Raw genomic sequence first — 26791 nt, 5'->3', positions numbered from 1 at the left:
TGGTCTCAGGGCATGGGGTGGTCTGAGTGAAGCAGATCCCCATAGGAGCCCCAGAGCATCTCAAGGAACATGGTCCAGGCAGATACAGAAAACAACTTTATTCCAAGGGCCAGAGGTTATTTAAAATTATTTACACTCATTCAGAAATCACATGGTGGGGGCCATGTCCCAGCTCAATGGAGAGAAGAGCCTCTTCTGTCCAGCTGCCAAGGGCCTGAGGCATCCATCACCCAAGGGTGGGCCAGTCCCCCTCACTGTGTGCCTTGGGGCTGGACTACTTGCTGCAGTGGACCTAGCCTAGCCTGGGAGCCCGGGCATCACTCAGGCACAGAGCAGTCAGTTCCTGGGCCTTCCTGTGGCAGGCCAGGCAGGAACCATCAGAGGTGGAGGTCAGCAGAAGGGAGCTCAGAAAGTGATTACAAGGAACAAGGACTGGGAGGGCCACAGCTCCTAGCTCCACACATCCAGTGAGTAACGGCCCTTGGTCATCAGCTTCTTCACATAGTCCACGGCCTGGGCATGTTCCATGGGCCCAAACTCAGCCACAATGTCATAGAAGGTATTCTGCACATCCTTGGCCATGTTCCGAGCATCCCTGTGGGTAGGAAAGGTGTGGTGATAGGGTGTGCCAGAGGTCACCCCAGGTGGGCAGTGCACCTCCCCAACCTCTCCACTCACCCGCAGACGTAGATGTGGGCACCCCCCTCGTGGATCAGCTTCCACAGGTGTTCTTTGTCTCTCTTTAGCAAATGCTGCACATAGACCTGGAGCAGGGCAGGAGGGAGGTGGGTGAGGAGGGTTCAGGACCCATGACCCCACCTCTTCATGGGGCTGTCTGCCCAGCCCAGCTTCCTGTCAGCACAGCCCACCTCACCTTATGGGCCTGCTCTCGGGAAAAGGCCACGTTAAGTTGTGTGAGGGTGCCATCCTTGTGGAACTGTGCCAGCTCCTCGCGGTACAGGTAATCCTCATCTGAGCGCCGGCAGCCATAGTAGAGCAATGTCTCTCCAACCTCCTTGCCTGGGCAGGGAACAGAGGCCAGAGTGGAGGGCGGGGAGGGGGGAGCTCCCTGACCCATCCCCAGATGACCATGAACCAGAACCCTACACTTACCTTGCTCCTGAAGCCAGGCCCGCTCCTGGATGAAGCCCATGAATGGGGCGACCCCAGTGCCAGGGCCTACCATGATGACAGGGGTGGCAGACTTAAAAGGCAGGCGGAACTGGGATTTGCGCACAAACATGGGTACTAGGGCCCGACGGCCATTCTCCCCAGCAGGCTCCTTGGTCCGCAGCCAGCTGGTGGCCACCCCCTTGTTCACACGGCCAGACTTAGTCTTATACTCCACTGCCACGGCACAGATGTGCACTGAGTTGGGATGGACCTGTAGAAAGGGCTGGTGTGAGCTGGGCCCCAGCCCCAGGGAGTCCTCAGCAGTGTTCCTGGCTGACACCCAGAGTCCAGTGCCAGGGGTGGTGCCTCCTGGGCAAAGCTGGTACCCCTCACCTTGGAGGATGAGGCAATGGAATAGTAGCGGGCCTGTAGCCGAGGCAGCAGCTCACACAGATGGTCGATGGGCGGCCGCAGGGAAGGGTAGTCTTGGAGGATAGCCAGGATGTGTCTCCGGGCCTCTACCACCCAGCTCAGGTATAGCTCCTGAGGAGACATGGAAGGTGTGGGCAGCCTAGGAGCAATGCCAAAGTTGGCAGGGTGGGGTGCAGAGGCAGAGGCCACACAGGCTCACCTTGCCCTCGCCTGAGGATGATGCCATCTTGCGCAGCTGCTCCTGCTCCGAGGGCTCTGAGGCGTACTGAGCCAGCTCATAGAGCACATTGGTGCGTGGAGGATTGGTGATGTCCAGGTAGTAGGTAAGGGCCGTGCGGTATGAGGTGGGGCAGGGGAAAGGATGCTTCTTGTTAGATTCCTCTGCAGTGGGGAAAGCAGGATTGGGGTGAGGGGGCCATCCCCTGGGGTAGGGCGGGACATCATAATCATGGAGGGTGGGGATACCACCTGTGTGGCAGGAAGCAGGCACCTCAGCCTGCTTTTTCTGGCACTACCTCATTCTGCCAGGCTTTCTGATAGGCTTGAACTTCAGGCCTATCACAGGGATCTAGCCAGGGAGGCAGTGCCATGTCATAGAGGAAGCACGGCGGGTGTGAGGCAAGAAGAGATTGGCAAAAACCAACTGCTTTTCTGCTCCATGCATGACGGCAGAGCCAGGGCTCTGGTGGGTGTTGAATGCCTGGGTTCACAGTAGGAGGCCCTGGCATATAGCCATGCCTATGGCTTCTTTGGTGCCTGTGCACCCTGGAAGGGTCCTGGTGGGCAGTGATAGCTGCTGAACCCAGTCCCTCCATTTACTAGTGAGGATGGAGGCCCAGGAGCAGGACTGCCTCTGCCTCCCCCAACTACAACAGGGAATGGGGGGGCATAGAGCTAGGCAACATTCACATATAAAGGGGTATCTTGGGGCATGGACCTTGGCACCTGGGCTACAGGCCAGAAGACAGCTCAACCTTCAGGTCTGGCCAAAGCTCTTGATTCCAAAACTCACCGTCCAGATTGTTGAGAGACATGACAACATCCAGGTCAGCCCCCAGGATCTCCCCGATCTGGTTGACCAGGGCTGAGTCGTTGGCTGGGTACACAGCCACGTGATCTCCAGATTCATACCTAGAGAGAGGCATGAGGCTTAGGAGAAGGGGAGCAGATAGCTCTGTTGCCAGGCTTGTCCTGGGGAGGTGGGAGGTGGCAGGTACCTGATCTTTGAGTCTGAGATGTCCAATTCCAAGTGCATGAGATGGCGCTCAGTGCCCTGGTTCAGCTTCCGGTTGGTGGTAACAGCAGCAAGGAATGGATTCTTGGCATCATAGGGGCTGGGCAGGGAGAAGGGAGCTCAGTGATTGACTGGGTCTTTGATCTGAGGTTCCTCTGCTTAGACTTAGCTCTGCCTAGCAAGAGCTAGCCAGGGCCTCTGAGCTTCCAAGTGCCACAAGGGACCAGGGATAGGGAACCAACTCTCCTAGCCCTGTCAGTGCAACCCAGTGGGCAGAGCAAGGGGGTCACAGATAGGGAAACTGAGGCTGGCCCCTAAGAAACTCAGAAGCGCTTCTGCACTCTGTGCCTTTTATTTTATACCTTTGAGTGTTTTGCCTACATATATGTAAGTGTACCTATATGTGTGATACCCATGGAGGCTAGAAGAGGGCATTGGATCACTTGGAACTGGAGTTACAGATGGTTGTTGGCCACCACATGGGTGCTGGGAACAGAACCCAGGTTCTCTGCAAGAGCAGTCAGTGATCTTAACCACTGAGCCATCTCTCCAGCCCCTATTATTAGTTTTGAGATGGTTTCATGTATCCTAGACTTGCCTCAAATGGTCTATGTAAGTTGAGGACTGACCTTGAAGTTTTGATTTTTGAGTGCTGAGTTTGTAGGTGTGTACCACCACTCCCAGTTTATGCAGTGCTGGGGTTGGAACCCAGGCCTTCCTGCATGTTAGGTGAACACGCTACCAACTGAGCTGTATCCCCAGTTGAGGTGGATTCTAAAGAAATGAGCTTTTTTGTCAAGGTTCAACGGACCACTGCTAAGTTGGGCTCTTGAGGGCCAGGGCAGGAACAGCACCTGTCCCTTGGGCAGTGGACTTGAAAGCATGGGTGTACCTCACCGTGCTCATACGATGGCCCTTGGGGGACACACCTGCCTGAGATGTTAGTGCACTAGGGACCACCATGCTGCCAGTCCTACTTTCCTTCATCTACTTACGGTTTCTGATTTTCGTAGCTCTTCAGACGGCCCATCTCACCCATGTACACCTTAGCAGTATCGATGTCTGTGTGGACCACAAGCTCATACTGGCGAATGCTGGGAAGGGGAAATCAAGGCTGGGGTCAGAACTGGGGGTGGGGGAGATGCAACAGGGGTCAGGCCTGAGAGAGGAAGGGTTTGGACTATAGAGGGGATGGGTGAAAGGCCCAGAAACGACAGTAGGAGGCAGGGGACCCTGGAGCAGACATACAGGAAAGCAAAAGGCAGGACTCAAGTTGACCCTGAGAGCCTGGGAGCTGGTGGACACGGGTGGGAAGCCAATGTCCCAGTGATGTCAGGAAGGGATACCCCAGCTTGACTCCCCTCACTGTCAGCAAATTCTGAGTTCCTCCACCTGGGAACAGAGACCTCCCAGATCTTGTGACTGAGGGTCTCCCTATCTGTTCCTCCCTGTTCTCACAGGGCAGGCAGCCCAGCCCGGAGCATGGCCTTCCACTTACCTCGACTCCTCCCCAGTGGCTTCCACCCCAAAGAACTCGCACACAGCTGGCCAGAACTGCTCCCTCCATGTGATAAAGTCCTCCTCTAGGCTGGAGAGAGGAGAGTGTGAGCCAGGAGTCAGCAGCCCACTCCCTCATGTGACTCCTGACCCTGCTCGAGGGAGGAAGAAGGGTGGCCTTCATGCCAGGATGGGGCCCTAGGTGACAGCACTCACTTTCCGTCATCATCACCGAGGCCCAGCTCAAAGATGCGCTGGGCACCAAGCTGCTCTAGCCGCTGGTCCACGTACTTGCCCATGGCATTGAAATGCTCATAGGTCTTGTTTCCAAGGCCGAACACCTGTGTGGACAGCAGGGGCAACTCTAAGGCTGGGCCTTCGGCCTGCCCAGTGGGATCCAATGTCTTTGGGGTGGACAGTTCCCTGCACTGGGAATGCCTGGCACTGTGGGCACTGAGAAGAACCTCTCATGGCTTTGTTCAGGAGACCTGCAGCCCACGGGTGGCTCCCTTCACAGCCAGCCCTGGACTCTTCAGCCCCCTCTGCTTGGACATGTCTCAGCCACCTACTACACTTTTCTGGCCTTTCATCACTAGTAACTAGTGCCTCCTGGACTCAGCTGATGACAGGGAGAAGTTCTGGAAGGATTGGGCCAGCAAAGGAGAGTGTCAGGCCCCCTAAGTACAGGGAAGAGGGGATAGGGAGGAGAACACATGAAGATCCTAGGGTTCTAGGGAGCTGCTATGGGATAGCATGTGCTCATGGGATGCTGTGGAGACTCACGGCAAACTTGACCCCAGTGAGGTCTAAGTCGGTCTCTTGGAGCCAGTCGTAGAAATCTTGGGCGTTGTCGGTCGGGTCACCCTCGCCGTACGTGGCCATGCAGAAGACCACCAGGGACTTGTCAATCTCTGGGAGGCTGCTCAGATCAGACTGAGGGGATAAGTAGGGGTGTCACCACTGTGACCCTGGCTGTTCTGCCTGAGCCCATGGCTGATGAAGAGCAGCAGGCTGGGGAGGCCAGGCTGGTTCAGGGCAGCTCCCAGCCCAGATGCCAGGGTGGTGAGATCAGGGAGGGAATGGCTATCTGGGAGAGGTATGGAGTGAGTGCTTAGGGCTGGCAAACAGAAGGGTGGGCACTAGACTCAGGAAAGCAGGACAGGGCCTGTCATGCTGGAGGGGACAGTGCAATGCTAGGGAGGGGACAGTGGGTGTAGGTGAGGGCAGGGGATGGCCATCTTCTGGCCCCAAGTGGGCTTGGAGGACATGGCGCCCTATGTATCAGGGCCTGGCTTCCCCCAAAAAACCTGACCACACCCCTCAGGGCCCTGGGTCACAGCTTGGCCTGGCCTTGGTGCTCACTCATTGTGTCTGAGAGCAAGAATATGCATCTGTTAGCGAGTATGAGTGTGAGTGTAAGTGTATGCGTGTGTGCGTGTGTGTGTGTGTGCGTGTGCGCACATGAGGAGGCCAGAGGACAACCTTGTGTGCTATTCTTCAGTTTACCTTTGTATTTTATGTGTATGAGTGTTTTGCCTGCATGTGTGCAAGTGTACCTATGTCATGCAATGTCTACAGAGGTCAGAAGAGGGCACTGGATCCCCTGGAACTGGAGTTACAGATGGTTGTTAGCTCCCATGTGTGTGCTGGGAACCAAACCCTGGTCCTCTGTAGAAACACCCAGTGCTCTTAACCACTGAGCCATCTGTCTAGTCCCAAGGTGGCATTTCTTGTGTTGTGCAGCCCCATCCATATGAGGAGATGGAGAGCCAGAGCCAGGAGAATGAGCCTGGTGAGCCTAGAAGACAGTGAGGGGCAATCCTGCCCCTGTCTCTAGCCCTCAGAGATAATGGCTGGGCCTGCCATGTCCTATACAGGCTCAAGGGCAGCAATGGTGGAAGACAGGTGCTAGATGGGAGAAGAAAGCCCACCATTCCAAACTAGCCTCCCACCAAATTATCAGATTCTCCAGGCCCCTCCACAGCTCCTGTCCCCACTCATCCCCCAGCTTTAATGTGTAAGTAAGTTACTAACAGCTTTAGCCTCAGACAGCTCTTGGAGATGACCTTATACACTTTCCACAGATAGAGAAGCTTCTTGGGCAGGGGCAGCACAGGATCCCACATGCCTGGGCAGCCCAGGTAGGGCCAGATCCTGTATAACCTTACTCTCCACCTGGCTCTCCTGCCCCTGCACTTCAGGTTGGGGCACCCAGGACAGTGTGTGGTGGGGGGCTCACTCACCAAGTCATACTCCTCGGGGTCTGCTGCCATGCCCCGCATCCCATAGCGGTGGGCATCCTTGGACAGCCGGTTGGCAAACTCCTCAGCAGTCCCAGTCTGGGAGCCATAGAAAACGATAATGTTCCTTCCCTAAAAGAGGAAGCAGACACCTGGTCAGTGAGGGGCCCCTAAACTTTGGAAGACCGATCCAGGACAGACTTGGCAAGTGGAGCCCCCTCAGGGGCATCCTCTCTCTTCCTGGCCTCAAGTCCTGTGTGAGTCACTTGCCCTAGAATCTGACAGACACTGTGATGGAAGAGGACAGTCATTACATAAAGACTGGCATTGGGAGTCATCTAGGTGATCTCACTGAAGATCATACTTCTAATGTTGGGTCAAAAAGGGAAGTTAACCAAGAAATACGGATGGCAGAATAGCTTCAGTTGTCAACCTGACACAATCTAGAGTCCCCTGGGAAGAGGGAACCTCAACTGAAGAATTTCCTGGATCAGACTGGCCTGTGGCCTTGTCTGCAGGGCGTTTTCTTGATTGTTAATACAGGAGAGCCCAGCCCACTGTGGGTAGTGCTATCCCTAGGCAGATGGGCCTGGGCTGTATAAGGTAGGTAGCTGAGCAAGCCAGGGGGAGCAAGCCAGTAAGAGCGCTCCTCAGGGGTTTCTGCTTCAAGCTTCTACCCTGGCTTCTCTTGGTGATGGACCTCTAAGATGAAATAAAACCCTTCCTCTTTTGGTCACCGTGTTTATCACAGCAACAGAAACCAAACTAGGACATTTGTATATAGTAATAAATATAACATAGCCGGGCATGGTGGTACATGCCTTTAATCCCAGCATTCAGGAGGCAGAAGCAGGTGGGTCTCTGTGAGTTCTAGGCTAGTCAGGGCTACATAGTAAGACCCTGTCTCAAAAAACAAAACAAAAATAACAATGTGTGTCATCTTTGGTATCTGGAGGGGTCCAGGACCCCTACTCACCCACAGGATACAAAAATTGGCAAGTCTAAAGTGTCTTATATAAAACACTGGGTAGGGGCTGGAGAGATGCCTGAATGGTTAAGAGCACTTGCCATTCTTGCAGAGGACGTGAGTTCAGATCCCAGTACCCATGCTGGGCAGCTCACAACCAACTCCAGCTCTAGGGGCTCCAACACCCTTTTCTGGCCTCTGCAGGCACTGTGCTCATGCACATACAGACACAGATGCATGCACATGCACACACACACACACACACACACACACAAAATTTTAAAAATCAAAATAAATCTTGAGACATTTGCACAGGAGATATTTGCACAGGAGCTACATATATACAGTTTTGTTTTTGTTTTTGAGATGGGTTCACTATGTAGCCCAGGCTGGCTTTCAACTTTGAATCCTCCTGCCTCAGTCTCCTGAGTGCTGGGATTACAGGTGTGCACCACCACACCTGGTTTCCAACATATCAATTGGAGTGTATGTTCACATGTGTGCTGGTGCATGTGGAGGCCAGAGGACCACATCATGTGTCATTCCTCAGGTGCCATCCACCTTCTCTTTGCAACTTGCAATGGGGTCTCTCACTAGCCTGGGGTTCACCAATTAATCTAGGCTGGCTGGCCTGTGAGCCCCAAGAGTCCTCAGCACTGGGATTACAAGTGTGTGTTACCATGTCTGGCTTTTTATGTGGGTTCTAGGGCTTGAACGCAACACTACAAACTTTGATAATAAGGTAAGGTCTATTCTTCTATTTTTGTTTATTCAAGAACAAAGCAAAAGCAGAGCCCCTTGCACTCTGGTAAGATCAAAATGGCCACAGCAAGCTGGCCAGCTCAGTATTACCTGGCCCTCCTCTGTCAGAGAGATCGGCCCTCTCCTGGGCCCCCTTGGTGCCCACCAGGACTAAGCTTTACTGAGAAGACCAGAAACAGAGAAACTCACCGTTTTCTTCATCTTTTCCACAAAACTACTCTCTTTGACGGACGAGGTCCTGAAAAACAAGACAGTCTAATGGCAGATGGGTGCAGGTATCAACGGGATGGGCTATGAAGAGATGAGTGTCGTGTGGCAGTGTGTCAGGAGGTAGTCCACCTGTACTACTCCCCAGTGATGAGGCCTGATTCAGGACTGGGACTGGAGCTGTCAGGACAGGGACCCCAGCACTCCTGAGCTGGCCCAGCCTCCCCATGCTCCCCTAGTCTCCCAAAGTTGCAAGGCCAAGACCTCCCATGGTTACACAGATGGGATACATTTCCCTCAAACAGAGAAGCTAAGGCTTTTGTATCCTCCTTCTCCATCCATCACCAAAGCCTTTCCTGAGCTCCACCTTCCAATTCTTCCTCCCCAGTGTCCCTGCTTCAGTCACACAGCCACCAGAAGTATCCTGAAGAAGAGATTTCTACCATGCCTGTACCCTGTCCCACCTAAAACCCTCAATGGCTCCCATGAGCCACAGAATGAGGTAGACTAATCCCTTCAGAATCTGTTCCCAGCCTTGCCTGTGACTCTGCTGACACATCAAGTGAACAGACGTTCCCTCAAATTTTGACTGTCCTTGAAATTCAATGCTCACATCACCACCTCCACCTGTAGAGCTCTGCCTTCAAGACCGCTGTTCAGCCCTCCAGGCCCTGCTCATTGGGCTTTCTATGATCTCCTTTCTGCCCTTTAATCTGGGGCTGAGTCTAAAGGTTCCTTTATGTTCCCAGAACTTATCAAAGGACTTCCAGAGATCCATTACCTCCAGGGCGCAGCCTGCTATATGAGTTTTAGATAAGATCTGGGTCCCACCTGGTCATCTGCCCACTCTCCCTCCCATGGTGTGGTGCCTCCCCCTCCTCCTCCAGTCCCTTCTCTTCCTTTACCTTCCCCCCAGGTGGGCAGTGGGACCTGCTAGAGACTAGCTGAATGAGGCTCCAGCAGGGGGCTGGAGAGATAAATGGTTCAGCAGTTAGGAGCACTAGCTGCTCTTGCAGGGGAACCAAGTTCAGATCCTAGTACCCATGTGGCAGCTAACAATTGTCCTTAACAGTTCCAGGGGATCTGACACCCTCTTCGGGCATTGCACACACATGGTACACTTACATACATGCAAGCAAAACACTCATACACATAAAAACAATAATACATTTGTTAAAAGTAAAAAATTGCCAGGCGTGGTGGCACAAGCCTGTAGTCCCAGCACTTGGGAGGCAGAGGCAGGCAGATCTCTGTGAGTTCAAGGTCAGCCTGGTCTACATAGTTGAGTTCCGGGACAGCTGGGGCCACAAGGAGACCCTGCTACAAAAAAACCAAAAAAAAAAAAAAAAAAAAAAAAAAAAAAGTAACAAAGTAAAAAATAAAGCAAGGTGGGGGCTGGAGAGGTAGCTCAGCAGTTGAGTGCTTGTAACACAATCATGATGCATGGAGTCTGGATCCCAACATCCATGTAACAAGCTGGGTGCCCTGTGCATGCCTGTCACCCCAGCTCTGAGGGGTTGAAAACAGAAAGATTGCTAAGGCTTGCTGGTTTCCTTCCAGCCAGCTGCAGGTTCAGGGAGAGACCTACCTCAAAGGAACAGGCCTAAAGTGACATAGGAGACCACCCAATACCCACTTCTGGCATGTGTGTGTACAGATGTGCATACACTGTGTAAGTTTGCATACACTTACACAGACACACATACACAAATAAACAATTCTGAAAAATAAAGTGAGGTGGATGGCACCTGAGGAATGACACCTGAAGTTGACTTCTGGCCTTCACGTACATGCATGAATCCCCATACGCACACAATGACAATTTAAATTGCAATGGTGGCACATGCCTTTAATCTCAGCATTTGGGAGACAGAGGCAGGCGAATCTCTATTAAGTCTGAGGCTAGACTGGTTTACAAGTTCCAGGCCAGTCAAGGCTATGTAGTGAGACCCTATCTCAAAAACAAAACCACAACAAAGCAAAATTAGGAAGTCCTGACTGGGGACAGGTGTGCAATAAGGTGTTCTAGAAGGAAGCCCTGGGCTACCCCATCTCCAGCCTCTCTGGCCAAGTCACTCACTTAACATGTCCTTTTGAGTGGACACTTGGGCTCACTGCTCCCTGGACGTAGTCTGACCTTCCTTGACTCCCTCCTACCAACTCCTACTGCTCTTCCACATGAACCTGCACTGCCCCTCTAGAGCAAACTTCTCTGCCCCCTCCCCAACACACAGCAGGGTTCACTGTCCCCAGCAAGGTGCATGTACCCATGAAGCAGGTCCCTGCCACGTATTCTGCTTCCCTTGAGTGCTGGCTTTAATAACTTCAGGGGGAGGCGTCTGTGTGTCTGTCCCCAATCAGCACAGCCCCTGGCACTCAGCACAGTATTCATGGCCTTCCTCTGTGGCTGGCCCAGGTCTCCCACCCAGCATCTGGCAGGCAGAGGTGCATAAAGGCCTCTGGGGACATTTTTCAGTTCCTACCCTCTTCTGGCTGACAGTTCCTGGCTCTTCTCAAAAGACAGATGTTTCCATAGAAGTCACATCTCCGGTCCACCCAGGCAGGGTGGGGACAGGCACCATGCCAGGTGCTGAGGACAGGGACTAAAGCATGCCCTCTCTGTCTTTAAGGGTCTGTCTTGTCCCTGTGCTAGAGTCCAGGGGGATCACAGTAGGACAAGAGGCAGAGCTGCTGGTCACCACCACCCAGGTCTGTGACATATCAGTCCTGCCCTTCAAAGGCCTTAGCTGCTTACTGAACTTGACTTCCACAGCCTCTCCTAAGCCCTGCCAGGCACTTGGAACTTTGAGGACACTCAAGGGGACAAGGTGTTCATGGGAAGCAAGTTCACTAACTGGGCCAGTCTGTGATTTCAAAGATACACAGCAGTACAAGGTGGCATGTGCCAAGGCTGGCTGGCTTAGGCCGCAGGGTCACAAAGGGGCAGGTATTAGCCACCAGAGAGACAGAAAAGGCCTTGAGGGAGAGCTGGGCCCCATTCTCTGTAATGGCAAAAGGCTGAGAGAGAAGAACTATGGGGAGAAGCCTCCTAAGGGCACTGGATGAGGACCACACAGCTAAGATGGTCTGGGCAGGTAAACAGTGAGAGTAGAACTCCAGGCCAGCTGGCTCTGGCCATGGTGAGGAGAGTGTCCAGGACAAGTTTGCCTGGAGACACTCTTCCTGTCCGTGGAACAAGGCCCATGGCATTTGAACACTTCCTCTGTGTGTGTGTGTGTGTGTGTGTGTGTGTGTGTGTGTGTTAGGCCAGAGGTCAATCTTGGGTGTCCCCTTCCTCAGGTGCTGTCTATACTGTTTTTGTTTTAACACAAGATCTTCCTGTAGCCCCTTGAATTCACTATGTAGATCAGGCTGGCTTCTGTCTCACAGAGATCACCTGCTTCTACCTCCCAAGTGCTGGGATAAAAGATGTATGCTACCACGGCCAGCTAAGTGCCATCCACTTTGTTTATTTAGACAGGGTCTGTCATTTGCCTGGCTAGTATGGCTGGCCAGGGAGCTCTGGCGATCTCCTCCCTCTGCCTCCCCAGGCCAGCACAAGTGTACCCCCATGGTTGACTTTTTCTACACAGGTTCTAGGGATAGAATTCAGGTCCTCATGCCTGTGCAGCATGCACTTTGCAGACAACCATCTCCCGAGCTCATGTCTGAGCACTTCTGAGGCCCAGTGCCTGAACCTCCATTAGCTTCAGCCAAAGGGGACATCCATCCTCCCTTTACCTCAATTCAACTGACTTCTTAAAAAATATTATATTTAGGGGCTGGAGAGATGGCTCAGTGGTTAAGAACACTGGTTGTTCTTGCAGAAGACCTGGGTTTGAATCCTAGCACCCACATGGCAGCTAACAACTGTCCATAACTCTGGTTTTAGGATATCCGACAGCCTCTTCTGACCTTCACGGGCATTGCACAACACAGGTGCACTTACCTACATGCAGGCAATACACACATACACATAAAATAAAAATAAATAAAAATTTTTTAAAAAGTTAAAAAAAGTTTATTATTTTATGTGTATGCATGTATTGCCTGTACATGTGTAAGTGCACCCGTGTCATACAATGCCCTCAGAGGTCAGAAAAGGATGTGAGATCCCCTGGAACTGAAGTAATGCATGGTTATTAGTCGCTATGTGGGTGCTGGGAATAGAACCCAGGTCCTCTGCAAGAGCAGCTAGTGCTTTTAACCACAGAGCCATCTCTCCAGCCCCTGAACTGACTTTTAGGGATCTGGCTGGAGAGAGAGGATCCTGTGCTGGGCAATCCTACTGTCTGCTAAGTGGCCCTTCATGCCTGAGGGCAGCCCACAGCTCAAGGAAGCAAGCCTGGGAGCCCTCATCCTGGGTCAACTGTCATGGCAGGGCTTGTGAGCCTGGAGTGGCTCTTCCCAGGAAGCCAGCCTCTTCCCCTGGGCTCTGGATGACAGCCACCCATCCCCTGCCCATGGCCGCCCACACATCTGCACTAGAACTGAAACTGACCTTCTCAGAGTGGGCTCCTCCGGTGCAGATGAGTAGGTACATCCCATGGCGCCCCCAGTTCCTATCTCCAGGGCTTAAGGAATAAGGGGGGTCCCACACTGAGCTCTGCTGCAGCTGGCAGGGAGTCGGCAGAAGGAAAGTTCAGCTCTGTCCATTCTCAGTGTGGTGGGGCAGGCTGCCTGGGGCTGGGAACTCTGAAAGTGCCACAGGACACCCTGGAAGTTCCCTCGGAATCTTCCAGCACCTCTGCCTGCCTCCGTTCCCCACGAATCTGTGAACTCTGCAACATCTGGCAGCTGCAGCAGGGGGGAGGAATCAGGACTGAGCCTGCGGCCTCCCATGATCCCCTGCGGCTGGGGCACCACCCCCCTCCCCGCCCCCGCTGTATGGACCAAGGGAAGGAGAGAACCTTTCTAACCCGACTCGGTCTCCTTGGTAACTGTTTATATCAGAGCCCTGCTCTTCATACCCTCCCCCTTTCCCATTAAGAGGGGGAAAAAATGTCTGTTGGAGAACAAAGCCATGTGCAGGATGCAACTGCAGGAACCAGACTAACGATTCTGCAGCACAACAGCTGGGGCCCAAACCTGCTCTAGATCTGTGGAGGCTAAGAAAACTGGGTCCCTGTCATCTGGGGACTTGCTGGGTGCTATAGGTCAGACACACCTTCCTACCCCATGCAATGGGGACGGTCAGTGCAAGATATGTGGCTTTAGGAACCCCTTTCTTGGTACCTAGGCCCAAACCAGAGAGCCCAAGGCTTGGCCCTGCGCAGGTGGCAGCTGGCCCAAGCTGTGGGATCCCAGACACCACGTGGCTCCACAGCGGAGCACGGAAAGGTTCTAATTAGCTCCCCTGCACCCCCTACACCCCCCAACCCCGACTGGGAGCAGGCTTCTCTGAAGTCGGCAGGCGGCAGACCACTGAGTGGGCAAGAGAGGAAAGGAAGGGGAGGGAAGCACCAAGTCACTTGGTGAACCCAGATGCCTCGAGGGGGTGCATTTTTTTGTTCCTGTCCCAGGCAACTCAAATTGAATTTTCTGCATGGTGGAACTGATTCCTCCTGGGATGTCTTGCTGCCTGGGCAGGGCCTGGGAAGTTGCTTATGAACTTGCAAAGCCTGGTTGTCTGGTGACCTAAGTCTCCAGATCCCCAGGGTTAACATGAGGAAAGACAGATGAGAATAAGGGTAAGCTATGGTCTCAGCAGGATAGATGGTCCGTGTAGAGCTTAGATCAAAATGGGTAGCTTTCTACAGGGTCAGGCCCCAAGGGGAGCTGCTTAGAAGGGACTTGGGAGCTGGCCAGGAGCTGGCCAAGGGCTGGTAGAAGGCTGGAGCAGGTGTGAGAGGCCTCAGGCCAAAGACAAAGGACTGTATCTGTTGGTGGTCAGGTAGCATGCCTGTAATTCCAGCCTTTGGGAGGCTGAGGCAAGAAGACTGAGTTTAAGGCCCACCCTAGGCTATAGACTAAGATTGTCTCAAAAAGCCAAAAAGATAGCTGGGGATATAGCACAGTTAGAGTGCTTGCCAAGCATATGCAAAGCCCTGGTTCCATCCCCACCACTGCATAAACTGAGAGTGGTGGTGCATGCCTGTAATCCCATCTCTTGGTAGGTAGAGGCTAGAGGATCATAGCAAAGTACAGGCCAGCCTCGGCTAATGAGATCCTGTCTCACACAAAACAGGCTAGCTGTGGTGGTGCACGCCTTTAAATCCAGTATTTGGGAGGCAGAGGCAGGCAGATCTGTTAGAGACTGAGGCCAGCCTGGTCTACAAAGCAAGTTCCAGGGCAGCTGGGGCTACAGGGAGACCCTATCTCAAATAAAAGCAAAACAAAAACACAAATACCTGAACCACAAGAACAAATCCAAACAGGGCCAATGAGATGACTTGGTAGATAAAAACACAGAAGCCGGGCATGGTGGTGCACGCCTTTAATCCCAGCACTCGGGAGGCAGAGGCAGGTGGATCTCTGTGAGTTCAAGGCCAATCAGTAAATGAGTGATAACAGTGTAAATGCATGTAAAAAAATGATTGATGCCAGGCATGATGGCGCTCAGCTTTAATTCCATCATTCGTGAGGCAGAGGCAGGTGGATCTCTGTGAGTTGGAGGCCAGCTTGGTCATGAGTTCCAGGACAGCTAGGGCTACAGAGAGACCCTGTCTCAAAAAGACAAAAATAAAAAATAAAAAAAATAAAAATAAATCACTCACAGAGGTATTTGATCCCAATACCGCACACACAAAACATCTTTTTAATTGTACAAATTGATCCTTCAATCATACCTAGGTGAACCTAGAAAAACATACACTCTAAGTTAGGCCCCCCTCCAATGCTAAGATCTAACCCCAGGACAGATCCATTCTCCAGTCTTAGCTCCCACTGACCCCCCAGCTTTCATGCTGACCTACACTTCCCAAGTCCTACCAAGATGTGACTTACTTGGAGCCAGCCCTTCTTGACCTTGCCTGAGCTGGTCACTGGAAGCCCTTCCCCAGACTCCTTAGCCTCACACCTCCTTCAGGGCGTCTCACTTATCCCTGACACCCTCTAGTGAGGTATGCTCCTTGTTCCCACAGCCCCTGCACTATCAGAGGCCTTGTCTGTCTGCACAGCCCTGCATGTGACCTTTAAGGGCACTAAGCTTTGTGTATATGTGTGTGCCTACATGAGTTCATGTGTACCATGTGCATGCAGTGCCTGCAGAAGCAAGAGAGTATCAGATCCCCAGGAACTGGAGTTACAGGTTGTCAGCCAGCAAATGGGTACTAAGAACCGAACCCAGGTCCTTTGTAAGAACAACCAGTGCTTTAACTGCTGAGCCATCTCTTCAGTTGTGTATTCTGCCATTCTGGTTGGCACCTGAAACTCCAGGTGTATGGCCTGAGTGAGACACTTCTGAGGCAGGTACTGAGCCCCATCCAGCCTCCAGGTCCACAGCAAATGCCTTTCTCTTTGGGAAACACATCTGTGTTTCTAGCTTCATGTTTGGTGGTACAAGGACATCTGTAAAGAACAAGTGACCCTGACTGGGGGTGGTCAGGCTTCCTGATTCCTCTCTATCTGCTGATATCACAAAGATAAAGCCAGACGTAAGAGGCCCATAGCCTTGACTCCTCACTCCTCACGGTGCCGTGTTTTCTGGCAAGAGCAAGGCCCAAAATAAAGGTCACTTGGGGAAACAAAATTCTTTGTGGCTTTTTAAAAAATATTTTATTATTTTTATTTTATGTGTATGCGTGTACTGACTGCATGTAGGTAAGTGCACCCATGCCGTGCAATGCTGGAGGAGGACAGATGAGGCTGTCGGATCCCCTGGAACTGCAGTTATGGACAGTTGTTAGCTGCCATGTCTGTGCTGGGATTTGAACGTGGGTCTTCTACAAAAACAACCAGTGTTCTTAACTGCTGAGCCATCTCTCCAGCCCCTTTGTGGCTTTTTTAAACAAGCCCCAGAGGGGGCACAAACAGTCAAATTCCAACTATGGGAAACTATGGAACAATGGATTGGAGTTTCTTTCACACAGATGCTGCAATGGAGAGACAGGTGTGGAAGAGAAGCCAAGGAATTGATGTAGAGTTTACACTGTGTTTAGCTAGGCACAGTGATAAAGCTATTTACAGCTACAAAGTTGAGGGTCTAGGAAGGGGTACATTTTGGAGTTTGGAGTGACCAGATGTCATACATCTTTTTTTTTTTTTTTTGGTCTTTTTGTGACAAGGTCTTCCTGTAGCCCCAGCTGGCCTAGAACTCACTATGTAGACCAGGCTGGCCTTGAACTCACAGACATCCACCTGTCTCTGCCTCCCAAGAGTGCTGGGATTAAAGGTGTATTAAAGGTGTTTGTCACCAAGTCTGATGACCTGAGTTCAATTCCTGGGATCCATATGGAAGAAGAGAACTGACTCTTGCAGCTATCCTCTGAGCTCTGGTGATACCCCCCATGCAAGGGCACATCTGGCTTTCTTCTGTTATTGTTTCCCTTTTTGAGAGAGGGTTTCACTATGTAGTTTTGGATGACCTGGAACTTGCTATGCAGACTAGATTAGCCTCAGACTCACAGAGACCCATTTGCCTCTGCCTTCTGAGTGCTGAGATTAAAGACGTGGGCCTAGCTTTTTATTTTATTCATTTTTTTTTAATGTGTATGAATTTTTTTTTTTTTTTGGTCTTTTTGAGACAGGGTCTCCCTGTAGCCCCAGCTGTCCTGGAACTCACTATGTAGACCAGGCTGGCTTTGAACTCACAGAGATCTGCCTGCCTCTGCCTCCCGAGTGCTGGGATTAAAGGTGTGCATTAATGTGTATGAATGTTTTGTCAGAAACAGGCCAGAAGAGGGTGTCAAATCCTCTGGAACTAGAGGTATGGAGTTGTGAGCTACTCTGTGGGTACTGGTAACCAAACTTGAGTCCTCTGCAAACGTAGCCAGTGCTCTTAACCACTGAACCATCTCTCCAGCCCCCTGGCTCTCTCTCTTTTTTAAATGTGGGTACTATAGACCCAAATTCACATCCTCATGCTGTGCAGCAGGCACTTTAACCTACTCTCCGGAGACCAATCTCAAATTCTTGATCCTCCTGTCCCTGCCTGGGATTACCATTTTTTCTTTTAATCTGATCTCACCCTTTCCCTTGGAAAAGCTTCTCCTCTCTCTAGCCATGCCTCATTTCCTCCTGCTGTAGAAGGTGTAGGAATTGCTCAACTTTGTTCCTCACTTGGTCCCTGGCCATACTAACATGCCCTACCCTGTGCCCCAGGGGAGCCTCAAACTCTGCCCTTTAGATCTTCCCTCCCAAACCAGCCCCAGCCTGCATGTCTCAGCCAGGTCTCACCTTCTACCCACTCTAAGCACTCACAAATACACCCTGACCTCAACCTTCAATTGTGCCTTCAGGGACATCATCACCTCTTGGAGGACATCATTAAATTTTTTAAAAATTTATTTATTTTTATTTTATGTGTATGAGTGGTTTGCCTGCATGTATGTAAGTGTACCCATGTTGTGTAATGCCCGTGGCATTAGATCTCCTGAAACCAGAGTTATGGACGGTTGTTAGCTGCCATGTGGGTACTGGGAACTAAACCCAGGTCCTCTGCAAGAGCAACCAGTGCACTTAGCTACTGAGCCATCTCTCCAGCCCCCAGCAGTATGTCTTGGAATGACTTCTTTAGCTTCCTGCCTGCCTGCCCTCCCTCAGCCCTCCGTCACTCATCTAAAGCCACTGTGAAATCAGGGTTGGCCATCCTGCTGCACACACAGCCCTCTGGTGTCAGGCCCCAACCTGCCCTTCTAATTGTGTTTCCCACACTCCCCAGCTGCTTCCTAGAGAAGCCCTGCCACCCTAATATCTCCACCTACCCCACCATAGAGGCCCAACCCCCCCTGCTCTGCATCTAAGGCTGGAATCACGGTGCCGCCTCTAGAATCCCTCTCTTCATCCTAGGTTGGAGTCTGTCCTCACCTCCTGGGATCCCTGATTTTTGACACTTTGACTCCAGTGCAGCACACCCCAAAAGATGTGCTCACGGGCTGTCCTTCCCACAAGCCCAAAGGCAGGGATGGTTCTGTGACAAGGCTTTGGCATGGCGGATGGATACGTTAGTGGCTGTACCCAAGGATTTTCAAAAAAGCACCTGCCACCTCCACCCTCTCTTTATATGAGGGGCTCCAGAGAATGTACAAGCTCCATCCTGTTGGAGGGCACTGCTGTCAGCTGGAATTCTGCCCAGGAGAGGAGTTCAGGGCAAAGCTGAAGCCCTTTCTCAACCCCAGGAGGGCAAACACTGGCCCAGGTGGCCACCAACAGCAGCAATGCTGACCTGGTCTGGGAGAACAGGTGCTTGGTCTCTGGATGCTACTTGCAGAAGGACCACAATAGTATCTCTATTAGACTGCATATGGTCAGTGAGAGCAGGCATAGTGTTCAGAGGGCCAAATCTAGACCTGCTGGTGGTACATAGAGGCTAGCACTCCCAGGGAGAGTCATCTGGGTACTCAGAGTGCTTGCTGGCCAGATAGTCAATGGCTTATAAAAATATCAGCACCCTTGGGGCTGAGGATGTGGCTCAGTTGGTAGCTTGCCTAGCAAACACAAAGCCCTCGGTTAGGTTCCTAGCACCACATTAAATAGGTGATGTAGTAAATGCCTGTAACCCCAGCCCTCCTGTAATCCCAACACAGGAGGAAGGAGACAGGAGGATCAGGAGTTCAAAGTTTCATAGCAAGTTGGAGGCTAGCCTACATGAGACCTTACCTCAAAAATAGACAAATAGTGCTGGAGAGATGGTGCATGCCTGTACCCAGCACCTAGGAGGCAGAAGAAGGCAGGTTCCTGTGAGTCCCAAGCCAGCTTGATCTACATAGTGAGTTCCAGGCCAGCCAGGGCTACATAGTAAGACCCAGTCTCAAATAAATAAATAAATAAATAAATAAATAAATAAATAAATAACAAATAAATGAATGATGAATGAATGAATGAATAAATAAATAAATGAGCTAGAGAGGTGGCTTGGCCATTGTTCTAGTTTGTTTCTCCATTGCTGTGACAAAATACTCTAACCAATATCAACTTGGGGAGGAAAGCGTTTATTTGTCTTACATCTCCTGGGTCACAGTTCATTAGGGAGCCCAAGGTAGGAACTCAGGGCAGGAACCTGGAGGCAGGAACTGAAGCACAGGCCATGGAGGAACGCTGATTACTGGCTTGCTCCCCTGTCCCATGCTCAGCCTGCTTTCTTAGGCAATACAGGCCCACCTGCCCAGGGGTGGCACCACCCACAGTGGGTTAGGCCCTCCCACATCACTCACTCAGCAATCAAGAAGATGCCCCACAGACATGGCCACAGGCCAGTTCAATAGAGGAAATTCCCCAGTTGAAGCTCCCTCAACCCAGGTGTGTCAAGTTGACACTAAAGCTATCCAGCACAGCCATTAAGAGCACTGCTCTTGCAGAAGAACCTGGTTCTATTCAGGACCCACATGATGGCTGACAACCATCTGTAACTCCAGTTCCAGGGGATATGATGTCCTCTCTGGCCTCTGCAGGCATTGCATGATATATACATGCAGGCAAGACACTCATATACATAAAATAAAAATAAATAGAATAGAATACAGGTGTGGGCCAGGCACACTGCCCAACAGCTCTCGGCTATGGAAAAGATGCCTGTGTTCACTGAAGCCAAGTAAAAAAGGGATAAGGGAGTAGGATTTGTGACAGCAGGTCCAGGCCTGACATCTGTGGTACTGGCCTTGGTTCTATCATCTTTGAGGCAGAGGCTGAGGGAAAGTAGGTTGTAGAGATTGTAGCACTTCCAAAGCCACTTCCATCACGTCTACGCAGGGGTGTTGGGTAGATGTTTTAATTGATAGCACCTCAGTTTCTTTATCTGGAAAATGGGTAAGAACTGGATGTGATGACCCATGACTGTAATCCCACCATGTTGGGGCAGGAGGATCTTGAGTTCTACCCCCAGCCTGGGCTACAGACTGAGATGCTATTTCAGGAGGCAAAAAGTAAAAAGAAACTAGCAGGCCAGGTGTAGTGGTGCATGCCTTTAATTCCAGCAAGTTCTAGGCCAGCCAGGGATACACGGTCTCAAAAAACAAACAACAAGGCCAGGCACGGTGGCACACGCCTGGAGTCCCAGCACTTGGGAGGCAGAGGCAGGTGGATCTCTGTGAGTTCAAGGCCAGCCTGGTCTACATAGTGAGTTCCAGGCCAGCTGGAGCTACAGGGAGATGCCGTCTCAAAAAGACTGAAGGCGGGGGGGGGGGGGGATCCAAACAAAGAACAATAACAAAAAACTAGGGCTGGAGAGATTCTTGCAGAGGACCTGGGTTTTGTTCCCAGCATTCACCTGGCGGTTAACAACTGTCCATGTAACTACAATTGCCTTTAATCCCAGAACTCAGGAGCAGAGGCAGGCAGATTTCTGTGAGACTGAGGTCAGCCTGGTCTACATAGCAAATTCCAGGTGAACTCCACCTCTCAGTCATCCTCAGGGAGAGGCAGGACCTCCATTTTACAGATGGTCACACAAATCCAGCTTGAAAGCTAGGACCAGGTCATAGGTCCCTATATTACCCACAAATATTGCCCACAGGAATGTACCTTGTACTAGCCTGGACTGGAGAGGCTGGATTCCAGCTCATTTGTTCCTGTTTTGTCCCTTGGGTGTGGCTCTACCTGCAGTTCTCAGGCCTAGAAAGCCTCTCTTTAGCTCCTGGAATGTGTCTCTCAAACTGGCCCAGCAAATTCCCAGCCAGTTGGCTCTGGGACCACTGGGGGAGGAGAGATAAGGATGCCTACCCTGTCTAGACTCCAAGGCAACAGCAGAGCACCCCGCTTAGCCTGCTTAGCCAAGGCCATTAAAGTATCTCATAGCCGTTTCTACAAAGCACCTTTTAATATCTTTGCTTCTCAGTTTCTTTTCTGCTTTTGATTCTTATGTAGCCTAGGCTGGCCTCAAACTTGCTATGTAGTCAAGGATGACCTTCAACTCCTGATCCTCCTGCCTCCACCTCCCAAGTACTGGGATTACATATGGGCTTCTGGCTTTCTTTTTACTTTTCATTAAACATTTTCTTTTTTTTTTTCTTTTGGTCTTTTTGAGATAGGGTCTCCCTGCAGCCCCAAGCTGCTGATCTGGAACTCACTATGTAGACTAGGCTGGCCTTGATCGCACAGAGATCCTCCTGCCTCTGCCTCTTGAGAGCTGGGATTAAAGGTGTACACCACCATGCTGGGCTAAACATTTTCCTAATTATATTTATCTGTATGTGTGTGTGTGTGTGTGTGTGTGTGTGTGTGTGTATGTGTGTGTATGCGTGCACATGTCCAATGGTGTGGAGGCCAGAGAACAACCTGCAGGAATCGGTGCATTACTTCTACCATGTGGGTCCCAGGAAATGAATTCAGATCATCAGGCTTCATGGAAAATGCCTTTAAACCATTCAGCCATCTTGCCAGCCCTACTTTTTACTCATTCTTTTTATTTATTTATTATTTATTTAGAGACAGGGGCTCACTATGTAGCCCTGGCTGGCCTGGCACTCAGACATGCACCTACCTCTCCCTGAGGGCTAGGGTTAGAGGTGTGCACTGCCATGCCCAGCCTTGTTCCTATTCCTAAGACAAGGCCTCAGTGAGTTGCCCAGGCAAGCCTTTTTGCTTGCTCTGTAGCTGTGGTGACTCTCCTGCCTCAGCTTCCTAAGTAGTTGGTAAAGGCCTAGGCTACCAGGCTTGGCTATCTCAAGTTCATCTTGTAAGACCAGAGCTGGTGATGGCAAGAGCAAATATATAATGAAGAGGGAGCTCTACATTTCACATTCTTGCTCAGGGAGCAGATGGTTGGAAGCAGCTTGGAAGATGGGACCAAGTTCATCTTGTAAGACCAGAGCTGGTGATGGCAAGAGCAAATATATAATGAAGAGGGAGCTCTACATTTCACATTCTTGCTCAGGGAGCAGATGGTTGGAAGCAGCTTGGAAGATGGGACCAGGTCACTAGTTGCCTTAACTTCAGTAGGACACATGTTCACCACAAACAACAACCTACTCCCCCCAACCCCCACAGCCCAGGCTGGAGAGGCGGGATTCCAGGACCTCTTAAGAGGGAATTCCTAGGGGCTGGAGAGTCGGCTCAGTGGTTAAGAGCATTGACTGCTCTTGCAGAGAACCTGGGTTCAATTGTCATCACCCACATGGCAGGTACGAACTGTCCTTAACTCCAGTTCCAGGGGAATCCAAAGCCCTCTTCTGACCTCCGAGGCATTGCACGACACAGGTGCACTCACATACATGCAGGCAATATACTCATACACATAAAATAAAAATAATAAATAAAATATTTTAAAAAAAAAAAAGAGGGACTTCCTTCTTTCTAGGAATGTGCCTCCCAGCTTAGTCCTGCTAAGCCCATGCCCTGGGCCTATCACAGTCTCAGGGGAGGAGATGAGGGCAGAGGGGCACCCACCCTGACAGACAAAGCATGTTATAATTCATTTATACAAAGCACCTTTCAACATTGTCAACTGGGGGCTAGAGAGGTAGCTCAGAGGTAAAGAGCACTGGCTGTTCTTCCAGAGGACCTGGGTTCGGTTCTGAGCACCCACAGGGTGGCTAACAATGGTCTGTAACTCAAGTTCCAGGAGGATCCAGCATTCTCCTCTGTCTTCTGTGGGCACTGCACACACATGGTATACTTACATACATGCAGCAATACACTCAGACACATAAAATTTTTAAAAAAAATCAACATTCTCAACTTGCTGTTTTTTGGAGACACAGCCTCATGAAGCTCAGGCTCGCCTGGAACTCACTATATAGCTGAGGATGACCTTCACCTCCTGAGCCTCCAGCTTCCACCTTCCAAATGCTAGGATTACAGGCACAAGCCACCACACCTAGCATCAGCTTCTTTAATACTGACACTAACTACTTGCTTTAAAAGGAGGCCTCAGGGCCTGTGCGGTGTTGTAAAGGAATGTCCTTGGAGCCAGACAGACATCATCCATCTCCTGAGGTCCTGAGTTCAACTGTGCCTGCTAGCCAAAGAGCCTCTAGCTGGGTTTGATGATGGTTCACATCCCATGTGGAAGGAGGGAGTCATAGGCCCCTCACCTGAGCATGCAGCCACACCTCCCAACTGGAGAGGAGCAGTTCAGTTCTAATTACATCTGCGCTCAGGGAGGGGCTAGAGTATAGGCTGGGGAAGACCAGGGAAGGGGCTCTCACCATTCTGTGCAGCAATGGGGAAGCCACCATCCCTGCATGTGCAGGAGCAGCCACACTCCTGTAAATTACCCTCACCCATTGCTCTGTAAATAAGCCCAGTAAACTCACTGGTTTCCCAGAGTGTACTTTGGTGGAATACCTTGGTTTTTGGTTAGGATCAAAGGAAGCAGGGGTGAATGTTGTTTACAACCCTGGCTTCCAAGAAGGAATTTTTTTTTTTCAATTTTTTTTTTTTTTTGTCTTTTTGAGACAGGGTCTCCCTGTAGCCCCAGCTGTCCTAGAACTCACTATGTAGACCAGGCTGGCCTCGAACTCACAAAGATCCGCCTGCCTCTGGCTCCCAAGAGCTGGGATTAAAGGCGTGCGCCACCAATTTTTTAAAAAAATTTATTTATTATTTTTATTTTTTGTGTATGCATGTATTGCCTGCATGTAGGTAAGTGCACCTGTGTGGTGCAATGCCTGCGGAGGTCATAAGATGCTGTCAGATCTCTTGGGACTGGAGTTACGGACAGTTCTTAGCTGCCATGTGGGTGCTGGGATTCGAACCTGGGTCTTCTGCAAGAACAACCAGTGTTCTTAACCACACTGAGCCATCTCTCCAGCCCCCAAAGAAGGAATTTTAGCAACACTGATGAGTTCACAGCACTTCAGGCAGTGCTCATAGAGTCCATGACAGTGTAGTCATCTGTCTCTGCCCCCAGCATACCAAGAAACAGAGACAAAATAAGCGTAATTGTGCAACAGAGGAAACCATGAACTACATAAGGCCACAAGTCTTCCTCGTTCATGGCCACGGCCATGAGTCCTGAAAGGGTTTGGGACATAATATTAGTGCCAAGATCTTAGGAGATACTGGCTCAGTATATCACTGATAAAGACTAAACCCAGTTTTTTTTCTTCCCCATGTATGTGTGTGTGAAAGTGCACCTGTGTCATGCAGTGCCAGCAGAGGCCAGAAGAGGGCGTAACTCCAGAACTGGAGTTACAGGTGGTTGTTAGCCAGAGCACAGTGTGGAAAGGACAGAAGGTGCCACTTGTGATACCCATCCAGGGGAGCAACTAAAGGGATGCTCAGCGCCACTCACGTTGTCTGGATTTTGGTGAACTCAGGGATCTCCTCTTTCTTCTTTCGAAAGATGAACCAGTAGGTCAGGAGTCCCACGATGAGAGAAAAGAGGATCATGTCTGTCATGCTGAAAAGGGACACTTCTTCAGCCACTGCCCCGGGCATGGTGGCACTGGTGTCCTTGTGAGAGTCTCCCATGTTGGTGACAGAACTGTCAAGAGAGAGGAACGGCAGGTGTCAGTGAGGAGAGTGGGGTGCCCAGCTGAATGCTGTGGTGTGCCCTGTGGGCTGGGTAAGAGAGGTTGACCCAGCAAGGCTTCTGTTTAGCTGCAGGCCTGGGCAGAGCCAACACCACAGACAACCCTTACCATGTTAGCGGTGCCAACGGTGGGACAGGACCCCTGGTCAACAATGAGAACAGAAGTCATGGGCTCCTACTGTCACCAAGCACATCCACCCCACAAGGAGGGGATACAGAGGTTGGGCCCCCATGAGATGGCCACTTCACACCAAAGACAATCCCAGGCTGTTGGGCTGTCCAAATGTGAAACAGTCCAGAGGTTGTTAGGACTGGTCCTTGAAGGCTCCTGGAGACCTGGACAGATTCAAGTGTCTGTCTACCTGAGACCCTGGGCCTTGAAAACAGGTGAAACGAGACTGATGGTGAACACATGGCATGGTACACTGGTGCTCTGAAACCCTGGGTGAGTCTGACACCCATGCATCCTGGAGACACAGTAGGCAAGGCATCTACAAGGCTGACTCCTATAACAGCCTTGATGCAAAAGCTCGAGGAACATCCCTGGTTGGTATTGCAGATGTTTCTTAACTGACGCTGGGGTCACATCTGGAGAATTCCACTAAATTGAAGATATTACTGACTACAGAGGCTAGAGAGAGATAGCTCAGCAGTTTTTAGAGTGTGTACTACTCTTCCAGAGGACCCAAGTTCAGTTCCTAGCACCCAAGTTGGGTGGTTTATAACTACCTATAACTCTAGCTCCGGGGATCTGATGCCTTCTTTCTGACCTCCACCTACACAAACTCATACTGAGATACATACATATACACAAATTAAAAATAAAAAGGTTTTGGGGCTGGAGAGATGGCTCAGTGGTTAAGAGCACTGACTGTTCTTGCAGAGGACCTGGATTCAATTCCCAGCACCCACATGGTAGCTAACAACCATCCATAACTCCTGTTCCGGGGGATCCAATGCCTCTTCTAATCTCTTGCAGGCACTGCACACATGTGGTACACTTATATACAATGCAGGCTAAATACTCATACACATAAAATAAAAATAAACTTTAAATTAAAAAAAAAAAAAGAAACATTGTCCTGGATTTACTATGGAGACAAGGCTGGCCTCAAACTCACAGAGATCCACCTACCTCTGTCTCCCGAGTGCTGGGATTAAAGGCATGCGCCACCAAGCCCAGCCTAAATAAAAAAAAATAAATTAATTAAATAGGTTTTAAAATTTAGTTTTATGTTATGTGTATGAGTGTTTTGCCTGAATGTATATAAGTGCAACATATGCACGCAATACCCATGAAAGCCAGGAGAGGGTGTTGGATCCCCCAGAACTGGAGCTATAGATGGTTGTTAGCTGCCATGTGGGTGCTGGGAACCAAACCCAGGTCCCCTGCAAGAGCAGCCAGTGCCCTTAACAACTGAGCCATCCAAAATAAAATCTCTCCAGCCCAAAATAAAATCTTTCTTAGAAAAAAAATATTACTGAATCCAAAGTATATTTAAGAGGCTGGGAGATGGCTGAGTCAGTAAAGTGTTTGCCTCCTAAGCATAAGGATGTAAGTTCCTTCCCTAGAACCCACATTAAAAAAAAAAAGCTGGACATGGGGCTGGTGGGATGGCATTAGTCCCAGCACTCAGGAGGCCGAGGCAGATGGATCTCTGTGAGTTCAAGGCCAGCCTGATCCACACAGTGAGTTCTAGGCCAGTTGGGACTACAGGGAGACCCTGTCTCAAAAACAAAACAAAACAAAACAAAACAAAACAAAACAA

At 50.7% G+C, this 26791-nt stretch overlaps 1 protein-coding gene across 2 annotated transcripts; it reads right to left on the bottom strand.

The window, feature by feature from the left end:
- Window positions 1–81: 81 nt before the first annotated feature.
- On the bottom strand, window positions 82–24999 carry LOC103733467 (NADPH--cytochrome P450 reductase). 2 transcript variants are annotated; one of them, XM_008832258.2, is made up of 15 exons: window positions 24783–24999; window positions 8435–8483; window positions 6520–6648; window positions 5060–5209; window positions 4493–4617; window positions 4278–4367; window positions 3775–3873; window positions 2763–2879; window positions 2558–2676; window positions 1745–1926; window positions 1507–1656; window positions 1114–1384; window positions 875–1020; window positions 679–764; window positions 82–595 (listed from the first exon to the last, which is right to left on the bottom strand). In XM_008832258.2, exons 1-15 carry the CDS (start codon window positions 24959–24961, stop codon window positions 451–453), a joined length of 2037 nt encoding a protein of 678 aa, XP_008830480.1. In that variant the 5' UTR covers window positions 24962–24999; the 3' UTR covers window positions 82–450. The 2 variants fall into 2 exon arrangements, with proteins under 2 accessions (XP_008830480.1, XP_017653414.1); XM_017797925.2 differs by lacking the exon at window positions 24783–24999 and adding an exon at window positions 12954–13204.
- Window positions 25000–26791: the final 1792 nt, after the last annotated feature.

The sequence above is a fragment of the Nannospalax galili genome, unplaced genomic scaffold, assembly GCF_000622305.1.
Source record: "Nannospalax galili isolate Female #2095 unplaced genomic scaffold, S.galili_v1.0 scaffold675, whole genome shotgun sequence".
Classification (NCBI taxonomy): domain Eukaryota; kingdom Metazoa; phylum Chordata; class Mammalia; order Rodentia; family Spalacidae; genus Nannospalax; species Nannospalax galili.
Note: the sequence above shows the minus strand (reverse complement) of the source record. Positions and strands in the feature narration are given on the sequence as shown.